This window comes from Pholis gunnellus (genome assembly GCF_910591455.1).
Source record: "Pholis gunnellus genome assembly, chromosome: 13".
Classification (NCBI taxonomy): domain Eukaryota; kingdom Metazoa; phylum Chordata; class Actinopteri; order Perciformes; family Pholidae; genus Pholis; species Pholis gunnellus.
The window spans coordinates 4,658,672-4,681,280 of NC_136540.1; the positions used below are offsets into that span (position 1 = coordinate 4,658,672).

The following is a 22,609-nucleotide window of genomic DNA, read 5'->3' on the forward strand; positions in this document are numbered from 1 at the left end:
GGTACTCAGGGTTTCATTTCTAGTTGCTTGTTTTGCTCCAATTAGATGCTCCGGCTCAGGTACACAGCAGACATGTACCCTGCGAAATGAGGCTCTTGAGTGCAAATTTGATCTACGAGGTTGTCATGTTTGTGTCGTACCAATCTGAACCCATTTTAGACAACAAGTCCAAGACACAGACTTAATTTGACTTTGGGTAAGTACACAGAAAGCTTTCTGATTACATATTGGTTGTACCTTCAGAGAGATAATTATGTTGTTGGACTAAGTAGGTAATTTAGGGTGTTACTCAGGACTCAACATGATGGTCAGGGTTATTGTAGCTGTACCACCGAGAAGAAGCACCGCCGTGTAGTACATATAACTGTCTATTTTTACTTCATTAGGATAATGTGAGTGAAGTATTTAGACTAAATGTCTCATTCAGCACATGGTCAGGGGAATAATACATCTTTAATCTAATACATTATGATATGATTCTCTACAGTAGAATAAGGAATTAGACATCTTGGCTAGAAGCTTTTGTCAATAGAAGATATTCAGCCAATACAAAATGAATGAGCTGTTTGAAATTGGACACCATTAGATGTGGAAGAAATGGCACCAGTGGGACATTAAGGTTGTTCGAACCAGGACCCACGAAGGAAAAACCGGTGGTCTTAGGTTGAGGAACCGGGGCTCATTAAAATATTCCAGCATTCTCGTCATGCACGGAGCAGTAACAAACAGGCCCACAACCCTCCATTTAGGAAATGTTTAATGGGAGCATTAACACTCACGCGGGCAGCTGCTGTCGTCGCTGCTGGAGTTCATCACAGTCGACCAAATCCATTTCTACCCAACCTGAATACAAATGCCGTGTTTAAGGGTTTGTTTGAAGAATTAAGGTATTGCAAATGACCTAGAGTGCTTGGTAAACATCTTGCGTAGCCTCGTTTTTTAAAAGATCCCCAATGGGCTGTGATGCACTGTAGGTTTTATTTTTATTTTTTTAACTTGTAAAATGTGTCTTGAATTCCCACTTCAGCACCATTCATTCCTTTTTTTTTGTAAAAGGACCCGCTTATTGAAGTAGAAACCTGCAAATGAGGAATCAGCTCCGAGCACTGAGCTGAATTATTCTTCCAAAAGCCAGAAGGCGTACAAACAAAATGAACTGTGAAGAATCAAAAAAGACAACGAGTTAAATTCATAGATATAAACTTAGACTGTAGGTGTAAATGGCCAAAAGCCATAAAACAACCTCCACAATGACGAGGAGGAATTGTAATAATCTGTGAACTCATTTTCATATTCATGGACTACTTTAGTGCGTTTGTACAAGTTTTGTAAGGAAAAAAGTCTTAAGTATTTAAAGCATTATAAAGAAACACAGTAAACTAGCGCCGGCTTCACTACGGCGAGTATAAACTCAGCTTAATGTAATGTTATGTGACATTACTATGTCACTTGTGCAACTCAACGATACGTAATGTTAATAACATTACGAAATGTAACAAATATACTTGAATATATTGACTCCAAACCAGGTCGTTAGGTTAATTGACACGTGGAACATGGGGAAGCTTGAGCGTCATAGTTTTGACACGTTGGGCCACCGACCAACCGGCCGTATTTGATGAGTTGTGAGTGAGACGGTGTAGTTGGCGAATAGGTGTGTGTTTCTCTAAAGTATTCATCAATCCCTACAATCCTGTGATGTGCAGTCATGAAAGCAAAAATCCAAGCCCCCTTGTGAGCTATTTCAGGTTGCTATGCCAGACCACACAGGCAGGCCGGAGAACTCATCTCACTGCAGGTGGAGCATTTCCTACTTGCATGCTGTCAGTTGGATTCGCCCAGGGAATGTCATCTTCTTTACTTGTCTCTCTAGTTTTTTTTTGCAGCATCAGGCAACTGCAGACAAAGACAGCTCCCATCATTGTGAATGGTGCCCCATGCAGCCTGTTGAAGCTGTTGATACCGACTAGACGGGCCTTCCCACAGGACCTTCTGTTTTCAGCGATGTTCCTGGTGGGAGTTTTGGACATATCTTATGATGTATGAGATGCAGCATATTTTGTTTTTCTGTTGCCTGATACATAGTTGTGGCAGTATCACAGCAGGCAGGGTGGAAGCCTTTAGTGTAACTTGAACTACGAATATATTTGACTTGACAGGAAATAGATCAATCCCTCCTTTCGTTCGCACCTCTTGATTGATTGATTCAGTAGCAATTGGTTTGTTGAGAAAACAGCCTACGTCTCACTGCAGGGTAATTGTTCTTGTCAAAGTGTCGATGATGCCGAGGCTGTCCATGAATCACGATGGAACAAGTTCCTTTCAAAGAAGCACATCTATTCACATTTATCACGTACAATAGACTCACACATCATGTGGTTTTTCACATATTTCACATATTTCACATATTAAATGCAAGACACATTTTTTTTAATGATTTTGTTCATTTCGTGTTTTTTTTAAACAATTATATTTAAAAAAAAATAGATTGACTTGAACCTGTGTATTAAGACATGAGACGTCTTTTTGACTACAAAACAACAACCTGGACATCTGCCATTAACAAAACAAGACCACTGCCAACAAGACTAACCAACCGTGTACCGAGGCAGCGAACGGGCCGAGAGCGTAACGGGATTTACGACAAATCATCTTAATTCTGAGGAGGCCAGCACTTACAACAGCACTGGCATGAGATAGCGGGATCTCTTTGTCGTGACCTTGGTCGTGTTTGTTTACAGTCATTACGGAGTGCTGCGATAATGAATTAGATGATGTTTGCACAGGCCTCACAAAGCACTGTAAATAATACCTCAAAGATAGAACTCAAATGTAGCTCGTTAGTCATCTCAAACTCGCACCGAACCGCGATGCTTATCAGCATCAGACTTTGCTAAAGCTGCTTCATTTTGTGATGGTTAGAATGAATTATTGTCTTTTCATGAACTCCTCTCAATCCTCCCCATCGCTCTGTCTCCCTTGTTTCCTCTCACAAGGGCTCCGGCTCTCCTTTACACAACCTCTAACCTCCCACACTCATTCCCCTCGCCTCCTTAGCTCTTTTATTTTCCTTCCTGTTGCAGTCTTTCCATCCCACGTTCCTTCGCTTCTGCAACGTGACACATTCTGTATACCTTCATGCGCAGCGAGGTCTCTTGGCCTGCAGTGGGCCTTTGCTACAGTGCAGCAGAATTGCTCACTGGCTGCATTATCCAGCAACATGCTCTGAAAGGGGAAAGAAAGTGTAATCGGGCGGGCAGTCCGTGTGCACTGAAGCTTCAGCTTGTACGGTTGTATCAGAGACTCTAATAAGAACAGACAATATTCTTCTGCGGGAGAAAAAATATCAACCTTATTTTCAGGTACAGACTCAGGGAGGTAAACTTTCTCTGACCTGAGCCAAGAGTTGCGAACTCTTTGACAGAGACAGAGAGAGTCTTAGCCTCAGTTTCTTCCTCTGCTTTTAACCGAGTGTGTGTTCGCAGCGTCTGCTGTGGAGTTAACTAGCTTACCGAAGTACAACAGGAACTACGTGACCTGAAGCTGCACTGTCGGTCTCCAACGCACAGAGGACCACAGTGGGAAGTCCAGGTGGAAACCAGGCCAGAGAGCTAATATGAACCGGAAGAAACATTGCATCAGACCTAAGATCAGTTTTAGATTCCAGTTTTCCAGCTCAGGCTCTTCTTGTATTACGTTCATTTTAAAGATAAGATAAAACAAGATTAGATCAAATTAGATTAGATTAGATAAAATAAGATAAGATGGGATACGATAAGATAAATAAAGATACGATTAGATCAAATAAGATTAGATCAAATAAAATAAGATAAGACAAGATTAGACTGTATGACATAAAATAATATAGGATAAACTAAGATAAATTAAGAAAAGATAAGAAGAGATAAATTAGCATTTTGTTGCATTTTATTTTTACTTAAATTTCACTGAATAAAAATGCACCAAATGGTCTCACCTGAAAGATGCATATCATTTAATTATTTGTAATCAAATAATACAATTTTGCTCATAATATTGGAGACAGAATCCCTATGCAAGAATACCCCCCCCCCCCCCCCACACACACACACACACACAAACACACACACACACACACACAAACACACACACACATGGCTGAATTGCTGCAGTAAAACCAGGTTGTTGCCGCTACGTGCTATTTTTATGTTGTTCTTTTTATTGTTTGACAGAATGCGTAGATGCACATTGAACTGATGCTACGCAACATTGCACTGAATAATCTAATGCCTTTGGCTTTTTACCTGTCGAGGCAATCGTTTCCATGGTGTTCAATTCATAGTGGCTTTGCCACAGTGTTGCAAAAATCACACAGTGACTGTGAAGGAGCTTTGCATTTTTTATTTATCTCAAAGAAACACATTCAACCAACCGAAACAGAGGTGATAAGACCAAGACCCGAGCGAAAGAGGTTTATGAGGTGAAGTTCGTTAAATGAACATTACACAACTACATGCAGGTACCTCCAATGATCCATGAGAGCCTTATGGGAAACCCTGTTATTCCTACACATCATATAACCTGTCAGTGCAAAGTCATTCACTTCATTCTGTGCCTGAATCAGGGCGCTTCTGCATTGCGTCATTTTGTAATCTTACTTGTGCTTTAGAGCAGAATTACTTTTCTTAGCATAACCAGGTTTATCATCCTTTACTCGCTTAAGCTTGAATCTTTCATCAGATGAGAAAAGTATCCAATAAAATTCCCAATGTGTGATCTAACAATTTAAATAACGCCTCTTTATGAAATGTAATGCCGAGGTTTTTTGCAACTGTGAGGAGCTGCTGAACCTGTGAAACCAAAAAGCACAATGTCAACAGTGTTTATGTAATTATCCTCACTGCCAGAAGAGGTAGACACAGATCTGTACTGCGTATTCAACCGTGGGGTATAAAGAAATCAGAATAATAGAGAAATAGCTAGATAGCGAGCTAGCAAGCAGCTAGGTACTCGTTAGCAGACAGACAGACCTTCGCCCACCATTCTGTAATTACAAAAACACGGTCATGTGCTTTTATACTCCGAGTTTGACTAGCAGTTCTACTGATGTGCCTCGTTCTTTATAGTTCCTGGTGGAGCCATCTACACCAACCCTCCGCTCGCCACGGTGGAGCTGCTGAATGTCCCCAAAAATCATCCATTGTTTACCACTAGTTCTAAACCGGAAGAACCGATCCAATCGCATTGGAACCATGAAAGTGAAAAAAAGGTTCATCGGGGGGGAAGCATGAGGTGTAGAGAGGAAGCCAGGCTAAGATGAATTAATCAAACCCAGTAGGTGGGACAGGCGGAGAGGTGCACGCAACAATGCACTTAGCCGTTGACTGAGGTGTATGCTAAGCACCGATGAGACCTCGGGACAGAAGTGTTTCGCCTAATGAGCGGACCGGTTCCTTGAATCAATGGGTGGGATATGTACTCTGTCAGTGGCTGACAAGCCCCGCTGCTTCTCCTGAATCTCAAGTCTTTTAGATGGTTAAGTCAAAGCCAAGATTAAGCCGAAGAGTTCTTGATAAGGAGGAACTGGCAGACTTGTCGAGCCTGCTGAGCGTAGTTGGGTAACTCGTACGTCTTGTTGTAGAGCAGATTGTGCTCGGTGGGGGGATGCAGCACCTGGCATGTTTAACCCCACTGCCCAGGGCTCCTGTGAAATAAGAAGGGCATCAGTCCAAAACTCCTGCTTTTCGGTGCCTATCACCCCCCCCCCCCCCCCCCCCCCCCCCCCCCGCTCGGGGGAGTTTCTTCTCACCCCGCCGCTGTTACATCAGAACACATCATGTGATGGATTCGTGTGGCATGGTGCCGGGTTTTCTCTGTTATGATGTCAAATTATAAAATGAGTAGAGACCCTCAGGAGCAGAAGGCACACATTGAGGCGCGGCACCGCGGCGCAGCGCTGAGCGTCATTTAGCAGCAGCTGCTCGGTTTAAAAGAAGCGGCTGGTTGTGATCGGTGATGGTTTTAAGCTTGTAATGTTTTCATGAGAGCTTCTCGATCTCTTTGGTGGCAGACTGCAGACACATTTGGCCAGATTTCGGGCATTGATTATAGCTTCCCAAGTTTTTCAACTCATTGCCTCATTTTGCAGGAAACTCGCCTAAAATTGGCACCCACAATGTTCCTGGGTGGTTCAGGATAGCTGCTGCTTTACTTTATCCACGACACCATAGAGGAATGTTTAATGCATTCTCTATTTCAATTATTTTCCCCCTTTTCTCCCTATGCAAGGAGCACCAGAGACAGCGACGCAGACGACGAAGACGACGAGCGCCGGGTGAGCCGAGGCTGCACCCTGCAGTACCAGCGGGCCCTGGTCAAGGTGCTGACCCAGTTCCACACCACCTCCACAGAGGGCACCGACCAGGTCATCACCATGCTGGGGCCCGACTGGCAGGTGGACGTCACGGACCTGGTCCAGGACTCGCTGAAGGTGGCCGACCCCAGAATAGCTGAGCTGGTGGACAGGACCGTGTTGGTGGGTCTGGAGCTGGGATCCACGGTGCTGAAGGTAAACCGACCACCGACTTTTTACGCCACATTGTAGAGAATTCACATAAATCAGGAGTTAAAATGAAGATGACAAATGCGTCTGAGTGAGGAGCTGGCACGGTGTTCCTCGAGCATGCCCACGGCACAAATACAGGTTGGGTTAAGAGATGAGGAAGGAAGATTTAAAAGTTAGAGCTCATTACTCTTTCTGAGTTTACAGCAGCTGACGGGGGCTAAAGAAGCTGCTTTCTTTTAGAGATCGTTGATGCGTCGCTTCAAGGTAAAATCAGGTTTATTACAACTCTGTAATTTTTACTTTCATAGTTTTGATCATCGCTTCGATCGGTTATGATGACATTGTACTCACCCAAAATACATTGCTGCATTTGGGAACAAGGTGATTCGCTCGATTGACTTTAATTTGAGGAGTACAATGTTGTAATTATCAATGGGAATGATGGCCTGAACCAGAGGTCCCTAATAGGCAGACCGTGGTTTGGGTCCAGACACAGACGCTGTCCTACGTTTACTTGGTCCTATAACCGATATATTGTTTTGAATTACTACATTTTTTACTACAGCTTTTCTAGCTTTTATGGCACTGGTTTAGTGACCCAGGAAATTCACACACCGATTGCATGCGCTGTAGGTCTCGACCAAAGAAATAGTTGATTTAGTCTGTAAAATTGAGTTTCTCCACAAAAAATTCTAACAAAACACCACTTTAAATCTTGTGTTTACCAGAGATGTGTTCATACATATTCTGGAGATAAGTCATTCAGCAACAAAAACTTTAGTTGACTAAGAACAAAACGACCGATTAGTCGACTAACGACTAGGAAGGGGGATCCGCACTGCGTTGTGAATCATCCCACGTGATGCTACTCAGCCAGATACGTCTGTGAGCTCCCATAAGCATTGTGAGTGAGACACAGGGGAAAGACGAGACAAGAGACAATAGTTATGAGTCAGGGAAAACATATTTCACCTGGCCTGCTCTAAAAAGGGAAAAGTAGACAGCGAAAAACAGAGCTTTTAATCAAGATTGGACAGTCCCGTACATGTTCATTCTTCCCGCAGGCAGTTCCAAACCAGTAAATTTCATATGTTCCGGGACCTTTGCAATTATTAAAATCGGCAATGTGAAGCGCTACTATGAGACAAAGCACAAATCTTTTGAGCAAACAAACCCACTCAAACCAGAACTGAGGGCACGGAAAGTAAATGATCTAAGCAGCCACTTTAATTAGCATGGCACGGATTCATGAAGCAAGTTAGACATTATGATGTTCTATGATGTCTTTTGCTTGAGGAAGTTTTCTCTGTTGAATTTTAATTGAATACCCTTGGCTACAACTCTGAATACAACACAGAAGTTGTAAGTTTCTAAAGTACAAAAGAAACTTTTGGTCTCTCTGTGAGTGTATTATGCTTTAGATGTCCACTTCTCTCAAGTGGAATAGCCACCTTTTTATGTGCGTAAAATGCATATAAATGCGTTGGCCGATGCAGGTTCGGAGGTCTTTAAAAGAAGGTAGTGGCACAAAGTTATGAGTCCTGGGCGGTGATTTACCGACGCTCCGCTGGTCATTTATGGGCACGAAGAGAAGTAACGGTTGGCGAGAGTTTTGATCACAATGAAAGATCACAGTTTCAGCCTGACAGGAGAAAGAATGGTTGCATGATGGATGCGTCCAATGATGGCGAAGTAGGGAGGAAAGATATAAGTCACCAATCCATCATTTTAAATGTGCAATGGATCATTTGTAATCTGTTGAAGGGTATGAATAATTATTCATCAATTTTACACCAGACGTAACCCGCCACGCTGACTCATTGTAAATAAATAAACGACTACATAGATGAGGTGTTCACAAATGATAACATACCTTATGAATTGATCCAGAACAACATGCTCGAGTTGATCTTTGAGCTACATGCTAATGTCGGCACGCTAACACGCTCACAACGATCAAGCTATAACCTGCTGATGCCATGCTCACCATCTTAGTTTGGCGTGTCGGTACAGAATGTCATAGCAATCCCTCCGATAGTTAGTTAACTTAGTGATATTTCAGTCTGGACCAAAGTGTTGGAACGACCAACATTCCCACAGAGCCCTGCTGCTGACATGGCAAATAAAAAACAAGGGCAATTGATGCATATTTGCCTGTAGTAGTGCAACGAATAACAAACTCACGGTTCTGATCGTATCAGTTTTGAGTCACTGATCCTTTACTACAGTCTGTTACACCACGTTGGTGCTTTCATAGTATAAAGAATACACCACTATACATAAAATCAGAGTTTGACCAGTGGGTTCGACATGTGCATTTATTAAAGTCCCTGTAACAGTATTGCCACATTCAATATTTTCTATAGTGATCGCTGGTCACTGAGGCCAAACTGAAACTCAAGCTGCGTCCTGCAGCTCCGCCGCTGTAGGTGTGAAGGAATTGAAGGAATTGTGCACGGCAACTGAAAAAGCCTCATCTTTTAAACACCAAGAGGGAAACAGAAATTAGATCGCTGCGAGATGAATTATTGACGGCCTAAAAAGACCAATTTACAAGGGAGTTACAGTCAAATATCTCCAGTTTGCAGAGTCTATTTTACAAAGAACAGAGATATTATTATGCAGATTTTCTGAAAGTGAACTGTAAAGATCTCAACAATGGTCTCCCTACTGAGATTTTCAGTCTTTCAGAGGATTTGAATTAGTCTTAGGAGTCTGATTTAAATTATCCACCAGCTCATGAATATAAACACAGAAAAGGAGCAGCTTTTGTTCACTTCGTGCGATATTCTAGACAGCCGTTTGATTTCTCTCTCTTTTTGGCACATTACGGTTGAGGATTATTGAGTGAATTAAGTGCCTGTGTTCGATTTGACAGTCCTGTTTAATGGAAGACACAATAGAGGAAATATCTCCGGTTTAAAAGGTAAAACTATAAAGATAGAAGATCTTCTGGGAAGGCTGTGTTTGTGTCCTGTGATTACATGGCAGAGCGATGACTTTCTAAGAATTCAGCTAACCTGGAGGGAGTTTGGGGTTTAATCCAGAGGATTACTGAACAATAGCTGCGTTTCTAAAGGAAGAGCCAGACATGGACAGAATTCATTGTTCATTCACTGATCAGATATTATTGAATTAATATCTGCAAACACCAACCACTCGTCCAAAGAAACACCGCAGAATGGAAATAGATTGGAGTCTAATCTACAGAATTGTTAATCTCACTGGTTACAGTCCAATATTTACTATGTAAAACTGTATAGTCTGATAACTGCATGGGCCTACCGGGCCCAGTGCGCCCCTGGTCTTCACCTATAAAATGTCCCTCAAAGAGAAACATACCAGCCAGGAACTCAAAATCACCACAAAGAATCATGAAACGACGACAAAGAGACACAAAAATACCACTAAGAGACGCACGACGACTGTGACAATGGCAAAAAAAACACAAATAGACACAGCATGTCTACAATAAGACACAAAACAACTACAAAGAGATACAACATGTCTACTAAGAGATACAAAATAACTACAATGAGGCTTAAAACATCTACAGAAAAAACAAAACAACAAAAATAAAGTGACACAAAATGACCTGAAAAAGATAGAAAGCAACTAAAAAGACATTAAAAACTACCACAAAAAGATTATTTTTGCTTCAGAAACGTCGAGATTCAACGTATCCGTAGGTTGCAGAAACACCATTTAAAAGTGTTATTCTAGCAAATTGGCTGATGATTTATTTTATTAGCAAAATGGTGTCACATAAAAAAAATTACAAAAAACATAAGCTAGCACAAGTTTCTCCCACAACTGTATTAAAATGATATACCATCCTCAGACATCATTTTTAAAAAGAGAGACTTTTATATACCTCTCAAACTCTATATGAGAACATAATAAATGCATCACAGCTTTGATCCCAACAAGTCACATAAACAAGACCATCTTATAACTCAGGACATTTGTCTCGTGCCACTCCTTCTCTTCCTGTCTCCCCAGACTTTGATCTGCCTAATAAAGTGGAATATATCTCCCCAAAGAAAGTCGTCGTTTCATTGGAGCGACTTTAAGGGACACTCTGCTGCTGCGAGCCTCTGGAGCTGTCGAGGGAACCGTTGCCTTGCGGAGGTTTATTTTGCAGCTGTTGCTCCCACTTACTTTAGCAACGTGGGACGCTGTGTAATTGCCTGAAAGTTAACAGGACGGTAAAAGTTGAAAGCAGGGGTCATGTTTTCCTTTTTGTGCTGCGTTCGGAGAGGTATTACGTCTGTATTTCATCAGTTCATCCTCTTGGAAGAGAAGCACTTGTGTTTTGTTCAAACTAGCATAAAGAGGCAGGAAACATGTCGGTGCTCGTCAATGTTCATTACAGTGATGGAAGCTTTAATACAAAATGGACAACCAGGCTAAACAGATCCGTCAATTACTGTAAGTTTTTTTTCTTTTTGCTAGAATATATTGTACATATATTGTATTTTGTTGGAGGGTCTCTTTATTGATGTTGTGCACTCTGATGCTTCATATGTGAGCTGAATATGAAATCAATTCTAGCAAAAAGGTTATACAAAAACAACCAGGGGCAAAGCCGTCAAGGTGAACCGTTTTTATGTGTTTGACTGTGAATGCAATTTAATATCGTATATTAATGCAAGACACCACAGGCAAAAACACAGTTTTTCATGCACTGATTAATTTTGAGATTTTACTTCCATAACACGTCTTCTTTCAGACGAGTGGAAATATTTATTTTACTACTTTGTCTATTTGTGTCTGTAAGTTACCTTTAGATAATGCCTCATTTGCATATTTAAACACAACATGTCAGACAACTTTTAATAAAAACAATAATTGTCTTAATGTCAGTAATCAACTGGGGACGTTTGATGGTGATATCTATTAGGTAAAATGAGTTTACTATTTACTTGTGGTGTCTCCCTTTAAATGAATTATTTAGTATTATATCGTACTGCTCGTGCCAAATGAAGAAAGAAATCTATTTTTATTGAATCCACAAGGAACACGTTAGACTTTACGTGGAAGAAAAAATACTCGTAGTGTGAAATTGCCTTCAAATTTTCCGATTTACACACCAAGAGAATTTCAAATGAAGCCGTGTTTATATTCCTTATATGTCCCAAGCGTAGCTGGGTTCATACAGTATGTTTCATCATATTTCCTAACAGTCTCCCAGTTAGTGGATGACGCACTCTTACTGCTGATCAACTTTGTAATATAGATTTACTGACATATATTCCTATTGTAAGTGCAACTTCAACTCTCAACTAACATTTTTATAATTTGGAATAATAAAAGCATGATTGAAGATGCAAAGTGCCTTTTGCAGACCCCTGCATTAGCACATAATGGAGAAAACGCCTTTGTGATCTCTTCTCAAAGACTCGTTTAGACTTCAAACTGATCTGAGAAATGTTCTGTGGATGTGTGAGGATGCTGCGTTGCCTTGTTTTTCTCTTTAATCTTTACAAGAAATCTCAAATCTTTACACAACCCCTCCCAGGATAGACGCTGAGTATATGTGGTCGTATTACCCCGACGTCCCTGAATCGTTGACTCAATGACCTCTCTTTGGTGTTCAGGCTGCTTGATAATATTTTTTTATTTGCTATGATCCTCTTGATTCACAAATGTTTTTTAAATACACGGGATTTCTTCTCGATATCGCCCGATATCGTCGACTAGCTCTGTTTTTTCTTCAACTCGTTGCATGTCGACTTAGGACGAGGTTCGCTCTCAAACCCTCCGTGAACGTCGAGTAGAGTGGCAGCGATGTCAGACCGAAGATGGAGACAGAGCGTTACGAGTTGACAATTCCTTCCTGATATCAGGCGAAAAATAGCACAGACAGGTAAGAGAGAACATTTGTTGGGGTGAGCTGTCCCTTAAAGCGTCAGTGAATTAGTGCCGCCAACACGAAGCCGCGCACGGCTACACACAACCGAGCGCTCGGCAGTGACTGATAGAGGAGCTCCAAGTGAGGAGCGTGTAAAAGTGTAACTACTTTCGTGCTTGGCTTCACCTCCCGTGCCTGCAGCACCGGTGACAAACCCAACCGGGAGCTCGGCCGGAAGGAGCGACACGACTACAGCTGACCTCCCCTCGCTGGCAGACAGAAACGCAGACATGGAACACATTCATCATTCATTACTTTGGTGTAGCGGTGAATCAATATTCATCCCACATTGTTACATTTATGGTCAGAATAGCTCTGTTTACTTCCAGCCGGGAGGTGCTGGCTTTTCATATGTTAATCGTCTCCCACCATCAGAGGGGGGGAGAGTGTTTGTGAAGCAAAGGGAGTAGATTTAGCTGAGGAATGATTTCTCCTTTCACCGGCTGTGTTGCTGTCCCAATTAGGTTATTAGATAAACCCTGGTACAAGATGCAATAGTTGAGATTGGCTTGATGAATGAAGCAGCTTATTTTTCTTTCTTGAAAGTCACATTGACAAGGGTTGTGTGTGTAAAATGTCAAAAACAAAAACTAAGTATCGGAGAGGTTTTAAGAAATGAAGGGCTGCACAACACAACACAGTGTTCTTGGTTGCTAACATAAGATAATCCTTCATTAGTGCCACAGCGGGGACATTTGCAGGATTACAGCAGCAAAGTGGACAGTTCAACAAGAGACATCAGTAGAAAACAAAAGAAGAACATAAAAACCAAACCAGTACAATAGATAGTCAAACTACGGCAATGCTGTAAAGGTGGTCATTTAGAAATATAACTAAAGAAAAGGAATTATCAAAACAGTGAATGAAATTGAGGGGAGACTGTTGTTCATGCACTGGTCAATTTTAAGATTTTGGGCAATTTAGCTTCCATAATGTCTTCTTTAAGACTTGTACTGATGTTGTTATCTCCACTTCAGCAGCTTTTACATACACCAAACGTTACACTTTCATTCCTCTCTATGTTCAGAGGGGTTTGTTCACACATCACTCACAGACTCATTTATACATGTTATTAATAGAAACATGGAGATAATGGATTGTTGTGACAGTATTTTCAGATTTCTGGAGTGATACAAAGAGATATATAAATTCCCTCTGTAAAAATATTTGACTCTAATGTGTCATTCAAATCAAACAATAATGTTGAAACTGATTTCATCCGATGTTCAGATGTCTGTTCTGGAAATGTATGCAAAATAGCACATATTTGTTCAGATAATGCGATGTCAACTGGGGAAGTTGACAAATGATCAACTGGGGAAGTCTCCCGTTAAAAACCTTATTCTTTAAATTGAGATGTACCGGAAACTTCAATAAAGATCAAGAGTTATAGAATGGTGTAAAATAAATATCCACAGCCGGTTGTTGCATGTTGAATCACCGCTGTGGGATTGCACATAGAGTACATGTAGCCATGCCCGCAGCAAGGCAACATGGAAATCAGTAACTGTGGTAAAAGAAAATGAGGCAATCTGAGAGAAAAATGAAAAACTAGATTGCAGCACTTCATCAGCAAATACGCCCTGGAATACATCACAACGTGAACCGTGTGGAATCTTTCCTCCTGGGTTTTCATTTTTAATGTGACAAACGATGATTTAGAAGCTTTATTTCTTTCTGCAAGTTCCAGCAGTTTTCTCCCCAAAGTACTGCTTTAAAACCAGAAAACTGCATCAGTGCCAGTAGTACTTAGATAGTTCTTTTGAGACATAGTACTTGTGATACAGATGGACCTTCCTTTTCAGACTGAAGCATCTGCGACTCTTATTTGTGCCAAATATTAATAACTTTAAGGTGGGAAGATTTTCATTTCAATAAACGTCTTTTAAGTCACTTATCGCCGAAGGAGGTAACACAATGGTGATCAAGCCCTTTGCTCGTTGAGTATTAAGTATTTCAATATTTCTCTTTTTTTTCCATTATATACACACAAAATGAAACTATGCTCACCAATTCTGAAACCTTGAATCTCTTGTATCATCCAAAAGATATTTCTGCTAAACTCTGAGCACAATTCTATTGTTGTCTAAAATTGTCTTTAAAATCTAAATCAACCCGGACGGGGCGGCTGGGTGAAAAGTGTAGCGCAGCGTTTTAACCAGAAAGCAGCAGCAAACTTGCAGCCTCGTCTCACTGTTGGAGCATAATGTTAAAACCCGGCTGCCTTTGCAAATTACACTCACCTCGGGATAAAACACTTCAGCTCAGTTTCAACTAAGTTTGACGCCCATAAAGTATTATCAGTCGTATCCTACAAATGAACTATTTTCTTCAAAGTCGTCGGGTGGTGAGAAGAGTCCGGGCGAGCTGTTCTTGTCCATTTTCAACATCACTGTGCTTTATTAGCAATAACTGCACCATATCTCAGGCAATACGACTGATATTGACCTTGTTACATAGGCTATTGGCTATTGGCTGGTGCAGTTCCATCAGCATCTATGAGGAGATGTGCATCCTTTAAACGTGCACGTCGATATGAAGGAAAGAATCATTCTGTTGCCCTCTGCATTCAATCATTCTATTTTTTCTATTTCATATTTCCCAAAAACTGTGCTTGGGCTTTTTTTATTATCATAATTCTATGTTTCTATAAAATTGCCTATTGCATTTGATGAAATACAAAATGAAACAGCTTCATGTAACGTCTGACGGAGCTTCAAGCTTTGGTGCCAAACTTGCACCTCGATCGGTTTCGAGACAAAGTGTTTTTTCTTAAACATCCCTGAAATTGGATCCACGGCAGCTCAGGAATAAACGCCGGCACAATATAATGTGTTTCCATCAGGGATCATAACCCAGAACAGGATTAGTTTCTTTGATTACATCTTTTTATTTAGACAATCAAGGTACAATGGGGTTTGTTTTGGAATTGTGCTTTGACATTTAGTACATCGCCGTCAGTATTGATTTTAATAGTGTTAGATTTTATTTTTAGCCGATTTAGTTTAATTGGCCTGTGAAAATATCAGCCGCAGTGGAATGGAATGTGAAATAGCAGAAAATCAATCGTAAGCAAACAGCTCTCACCGGCGGAGTCGCACCTGGTCCGACCTCTTAGGATTTATGTTTAGACATGTTTTTATAGAGAAACTGATTTATTTAAGCTGAGGACACATCTTTCTGTCTCAACTCTGGTCACTTCACTTCGACTACCCCCCCCAGCAAAAAAGAAGTTGCACAATCAAGCAAAGTCTTAGCAGAAAAAGCTCCCGTCGTCCTGTAAGAGTGATCCATCAGGCAACGGAGTTGTCCTCATGAAACTTTCAAAGTTTATTTATGCATCCTTTTACTATCAGGCCTTAGGGCTCAGCATGCACACTTGTATGTGTGTGTATGTGTCTGTGTAAGTGTGGTGCCCAGTGAACCATAACTCTCCTTTCTGGCACATTAATCCATCACATCCAAACAATATGCATATAAAAGTGGAACCTGACTGCAGAATTTTGTTGCTGCGAGAAAGTTTGTTCTCCTATTTTTGGCCCCGGAGGGTTTACCAGTGTGGAGGGTTACTTTATTCTGCTTTGTAACATTTCCAACAAGACTTTGAGCCACTGTAACTTTTAAACCACTTTGCTCTGATGTTAACGCAGCGCGTAGACAGCGATACACTCACTAGGAATGGACAGCAGCCGCTGATAGCGTTGTGTACTTTACATCACAGCCTCTACCTGCCCGTCTCAAGGTCTCAGACCGGCCTCACCGAATGGTGTGTGAACGACACGGCAGGTTGTAAGTCATTTAACGTGCAATTAGAACGCTACTAAATGTTACTCCTCATTTCTCGTGTGTTTTCCTACGAAAGGCTGCAACACAATTTCTACTCGTTACATGTGTAGGGTCTTTTTAAAATAAACTTTAGGCAACAAAACTACTAGAAAAGAACAGCGCTTGGGTTCAAATAACTACAGAAGTGCCGTTACTGAAGTGCGGTTACAGAAGTGCCGTTACAGAAGTGCCGTTTCTGAAGTGCCGTTACAGAAGTGCGGTTACTGAAGTGCGGTTACTGAAGTGCCGTTACTGAAGTGCCGTTACTGAAGTGCGGTTACTGAAGTGCCGTTACTGAAGTGCCGTTACTGAAGTGCCGTTACTGAAGTGCGGTTACAGAAGTGCGGTTACAGAAGTGCTGTTACTGAAGTGCCGTTACAGAAGTGCCGTTACTGAAGTGCCGTTACTGAAGTGCCGTTACAGAAGTGCGGTTACAGAAGTGCCGTTACTGAAGTGCGGTTACAGAAGTGCCGTTACTGAAGTGCCATTACAGAGGTGTCGTTACTGAAGTACGTAAGTTACGTGACAAAAACATCAGCGTTGACTTCTCGTTTCACACGGGGAACGAAGAGTGGTCTCCTGGCTGTTTGTTGGACCCATCCACTATCATTTCATTTTGCAATGAGGCTCATTTGCATAGTACAGTTCCAATTTTGCGCCAAATATCTGCATGTTACTCAATTTAAATACGTACAAATAGCACGGGAGCACAAAGACACTATTTGCTTGGCAGCTCAGTTAAGAGTGCATTTCACCCTTTGAGGATAGTTTGAGAATTAGCTTGTTTTTGTCTTGTTTGTAAAGGTTTAGCGGCCGCAAAAGCTGCCAAAACATTTCGTGAATTAGCCCCTGTGAGTGTTGTGGAGGAGCCACATTCCCACACGGCTCGAGAGAGAGGTTTTCACTCAGCCAACACCACTGTTTAAGTGTTTCTATGCAACCATTAACCTCTGCAGACAGAGGACATTAGCGAGGAGCATTATACCATTCTTGTAGCTGTGAAAACACAAAGGTTGACAATAGCCGTCGAGCTATCTAATTAGTGTGAGCTATCATGTTGTAGAAAACACCAGAATACTGCCATTATGCATCTTGGTTTTTCGGCCATCTTGAGGACAGTAGAGCTTATGCTCGGCTGCTCTTTATTGATTTCAGCTCTGCTTTAAACACTCTTCAGCCATGGCTTTTAATTCAGAAACCTAGACAACTGGATGTTAACCCTACAGTCATGGGCGCCTAGTTATATTTCAAAATGAGGGTGCTAGATTAGTCACAGACAAGTGGAGCTATGGCAGGAAATGTTTCATTTGGGCTAATTAACCCCTGAAAGTGCCATTTCCTGCAATACAGATCCTTCAATAAAGCTGTTCTTCCACCATAAAGCAGTTTATAATGTACGACGGTGCACTTTAAGTGAAGGTGTCTGAGGGGAGCTCCACAAAAGGCTAGTAAGTGAGCCTTGAGTTGAGAATTACAGAGACAATGTGTCAAGAATTAAAGGCACGTAGAGTAGTTTGGAGGAGCAATGTCCAACGCTGATGAGGACCTCGAGATGCTGTTGAGAACCAAACACAAAGCTGATTATTTATTTAACAGTTAGAGCTTGAAAAGAAAAAGTTGATTACAAATCACACAGACACAATGTCGCAGGTCAATTGTATTTGATTTCTTCCGTCACCACATGTAGTTCCTCCGTCCCTCACTCAAGAGAAGCTCCAGGAGCTGTAATAAAAAGAGATTGGCAGGCTGTGTGTGTGTGTGTGTGTGTGTGTGTGTGTGTGTGTGTGTGTGTGTGTGTGTGTGTGTGTGTGTGGGTGGGTGTTTATTAGGGGGTTTATTTTGAGCACAACGGAAATAAAAATGTTTCAACTTTAAATTAATAAAAGCTGCAGATGCATCTGTTTGGCTCAAGCCTTAAATGACAAATTACGTATGTGGCACTTTGATCCGAAAAACATAGTGGAAGAAGCAGTCCTAGCAACTGTGTTTTTATAAACAGTGTTAAGATAGAAGCTAAAACTTTATAATAACCATCATTAATAAATGGAATAAACTTTAGTTAATAGTTATTTTACTTTAAATTAAGATTTTGAAACGTGAACGTAACATCATATTTAAGGTTTATAATCATTTTTGGAGTTTGGGAGCAAACTGAAGCTTGTTCAACCCTTGACTGCTCCAGCTTAGCATGCTTTGTTGAAACTGGAGTTGGAAACTGCTTGAGATGAAGTTGGAAAATATTTCCTCCATCTGACTCTGAGGACGAGGCCACTGCCTCGCTGAATGGCTCTCCTCTTTGTTCAAGTCCCTCGTGACCTCTGGCTGCGATGGCAAAGTGAAATGATGATCTTTAAAAGGGCTCAAAGTGCAGAGGCCCGGCAAAGGACTGGGATTACCCGGACAGGTGAGAGCAGCTTCAAATCGTTTTGGTATTTCATGTGGTGACACTTGGGCACAAGTGTTTCTGTTGAACCGTCACTCTGAAAGCTTGCGTGGCTGCTTCAGACTGGACCTCGTTGTCTGGTTGCTGATGGATTCCATCTCGAGTGTTTGTTTTTTCACCATGACAGACAGAGAGGCATTGACATATGGATCCAGAACGCGCTGGAACAAACAACAGCACAGAGCACTTTAATCCAAAATGGGCTTGTCATCGGCTTTATGAGCTTCAGAAAAACAATAAAGCTGTTGTCTCTCCTGGACTCAAAAACGATGTCCCTCTGTCATGTGGAGGGACAATAAAAGAGCATCTTCTCTCTGCAGGTGGAGTCTCCGCTGGCAGTGGATGCGGTGTTGGGAGAGTCTGCGTTCGCGGTCACGGACGACAAGGTTTCCATCACGGAGATGCGCGTTCACGGCATCTCCGGCCTGACCCTGTCACTGCAGCCCAGCCCCGGGAACAGCCACACCATGGTGGCCAAGGCGACCGGCGTCCAGACGCTCACGGCTCCCAAGCAGGTATAACGCATCATCAACTGAACTCTTCGTCCTGCACCTCTGTGGGTGTATTTAGAGTTGGGATTATTGGGATTGGGTATATAGAGACTATGGTCTCCAGGGATGTAGATCAATGCAATGTCCTCCTAAAAAAAATAGCTTTCATGTGTGTCATTCTTTTCAAATTCCCACAATAAATAAATAAATAAATGTCAGACTCTAAAATGCGCTGTGAATACTCCAGGCAGCTTTGGTAGTCGGCAAAACACACAACACAGCATCGCAAAAATATGCAGGTGGCGCGACAACCCTTGCTACATATTTATGAAGGCTGTGTGTGTGTGTGCGCTGGTGGTGAAGTTAGCAGCAGACCACCTCAGGTAAATAACAAGCGCTCGGGCTACTTTCAAAGCACAAACTCGGATGGATGATAATGACGCTGGAGCCGAGTTGGCTGCATTTCACTGAAAAATTCATCCTAATTGGGGACTTTAGCTAAAAAGTTACCTCGTGAGTCACCGCCTGTGTTTACTGTTGTTGTTCTGGAAGTATACATAATGTTCGAGACCTGTTCTGATTCAGGACATGAAACAACACGTCAAAGCCTTTTTAAATCTCAGCAGCAGAATGAACCAATGTTGTATCAAATGTTTCAAAATCCTCCTTTAGTTTGGTGGACAAACTTTTGGGATTGTCGACAAAATAGCAGAGGCCAAACAATGATGAATACATAGTTTTCAAGTGTTTGTAGATCAGAAAACTCCACGTGCCATAGAAAATAAATTTAAGGTTAAGACAGAGACCATTTCACTTAATGTAGTCGACCTCTAGTATTTAAACTAGGATCTGTAATGTACATACAATGCAGATTATTAGAAAGATGCTCAAGCCATGTTCTAGTTAATTCTATTATTTAACATTCAAACAAACAGCAAGCCGCAGTTTGACCACCTCAGGTGTAAACGTAAAACCATTGACGTTGTATACATTTAACCACCGATCACCAAGCGCAGTAGCGTGTACATGCAGTACTGCGGCTGCGTATGCCTGACTTATACTCATACTCAGTGTGTTTCTGTCTCCAGAGTGATGAGATGAAGTTTATTTGCAAATCCCCTCAGTGTCTCTATATCAACAAACAGGCACTAGTTTCACTTCTAAGTAATAAAATGGTTTCTGAGCTAAATCTTTTAAGCTCCAGGCAGCCATTATTGTTAGCAAGGACGCCAGATAAAGGCAGCTGCAGTGAACTAATAAGTATCCTTGGTGCTATTTTATTACAACCTTCATATTAGCCAGGCCTGGCGTAAATGCTTCTGATACGTCCAATTGCATTTCACCAGAAATTGTTTTATTGCGAAGCAAGGAAGACGTCAGGGTGGAGAACAGAAAGGCAGAATCTGTGCTTTTTTCTTTGCTCATGTTTCCTCACACAGGAGTGTGGATCTCTGCAGTTTTCTGCGAGGATTTAATTGGCAGCGCAGCCCCAGCGAGGGAGAGATGTGCGTGCATCTGAGTCCTTTTTCCCTGCATTGCCCTTTCATTGGCCCGCAAGTTGCTAAAAATGCAACGACAACCACATCAAGCATCAGTGAGAGAGAAGCGAGCATTAAATTCCAATTTTTCTTGCTTTCCGCTTCTTGGCCACCTTGAAATTTAATTATTGTAATGTATTGTCCTAAGTGCTCTCCAAGGCCGGGCCATAAAAGGCAGCCAATTCCTCTGCCGGCAAAGCTCTCAGAGGAGTGCTGGAGCTACTTCAAACCATTTGATTCTGTTTCGCAGGAAAACTTTCCAAATGTCCTCTATTACTCTAGAAATGAATGAAACACATAAACTATGGACGGGGGGAGTTAGACCATCAAGGTCTCTCTGCATTATTCGGTGAGTTCAAGTCTTTCAGAACTGAAGGTTTCAGTACTTGACGGTTCAACACAGACCTTTTTTCCGTTGCAGTGACTCACTCATTGTCTCTGCTTAAATTAGCGACTTAATAAGGTATTTATGAATCTGGATCATATTATTACATCTGAAGTTGATGCAAATTTCTCAGAATAATATTTCCAGGGGAGTGTTTTTCTGCATATGCATATTTTATAATGCAAGCTGTTTAATGTTCAATTTACATCCACATGTACGTTCCCTGATGCCATGAAGCACAAATCAGAGAGAAACCAAATGCAGGAAACTTCCTCCTAATGCACATTACTTCATGAAAATGCACAGATTGCTGTGGAAACCGTGTGCCGAAGGTTTGGTAAACTAGATGCATGAACTGATATCGACCGATCCCTCTGGATCCCGTCGGGTCTTTGATGCCCCGGTTGCATTTTCATTGAAAAAGTTTCTCTTAGCAATGCTTAACTTTCCTGCATTGGATCGGCATCAAAACAATGTGCCAATTGTTTTGGCGGCGTCAAAACACCCACTCTGCCTTTTTATGCCTCTTTTTATAGCATGTTGGTGAATGGGATCTCTCAGGAACGCCTGGAGGGAAGTTCTTCAACTTCAGCATAGACGTCCACTTGGACTCGAGGATGAACTGATAAGAATTTGATGGTCAAAGATCCCTGTGACCTCACAATACAAAATGTTCATCACTCAAGAAAGTATATGCTAATTTTGACGATTTCACACGAATGTCTAAAAGGATAAAATGATGACATTAAAGTGATGATATTTTGGGCGGACATGGATGTAAACTGCCACATGGCTGGTTGGTGGAGAGTAATTCTAGTTTCTCCCTATATCGGCTCTTTCGTAGCAGAGTCATATTGAATGTATTATTTAAATCATCCATATCAAAGGCTGTCTTCACACTTTCATGCTGAGATGATAGAGGTTCGGCTCTCAGTGGGATATCGTCACAACAGAGTTGGCTTCTCCCAAACTGGACCGAAGGGGCTTTTTGTCCTGAAAAGTCTGTGTGTGCATCTGCCCTTTGCAAAGAAAGTAGGAGCCGGAAATTGTCTGACTGTGTTTTGGAAGGAAAATGTTCCCTCATCTCTCCTAACGGTCGGTTGCCTATCTTTAAGCAGGCTGTGAACAAACGAGACCGTCAAACGCAGCCTTGATTACACAGACGCCAGTGTTGCAGGTTTACTCTGCGGCAGATGAATGTCATCAAGAAACCGCCGTGCAGGAATTCATCTTATCCGGTTTCATAGAGGACGATAGGCGGTGAAGAGTGATAGAAAATAGGAAATGAGGAGATCACACACAACAAACACAAAGAGACTGGACACGAGCTCGTCAATCGAAGCGCAGGCAGCTGCGTTATCTGTCTGTGCCGCAGAGCCGAGCTGCGCTGTAGCCTTCAGGACAACTCAGTCATTCCTGCCTCCGTGTTTGAAAGTGGCTTGCTCGTGTGCACATCAGAAAGCTTGTAC

The 22,609-nt window shown here is 41.8% G+C and overlaps 1 protein-coding gene across 1 annotated transcript in view; it reads left to right on the forward strand.

Moving 5' to 3' along the window:
• Positions 1–22,609, forward strand: part of tmem132e (transmembrane protein 132E) — a gene marked incomplete at its 5' end in the record, with an annotated part of 99,897 nt that overhangs the window by 74,667 nt on the left and 2,621 nt on the right. Inside the window, 2 exons of the mRNA XM_079171069.1 lie at positions 6,268–6,547; positions 19,047–19,241. Coding sequence (XP_079027195.1) covers positions 6,268–6,547; positions 19,047–19,241 — 475 coding nt within the window. The remainder of the gene's footprint in view (positions 1–6,267; positions 6,548–19,046; positions 19,242–22,609) is intronic.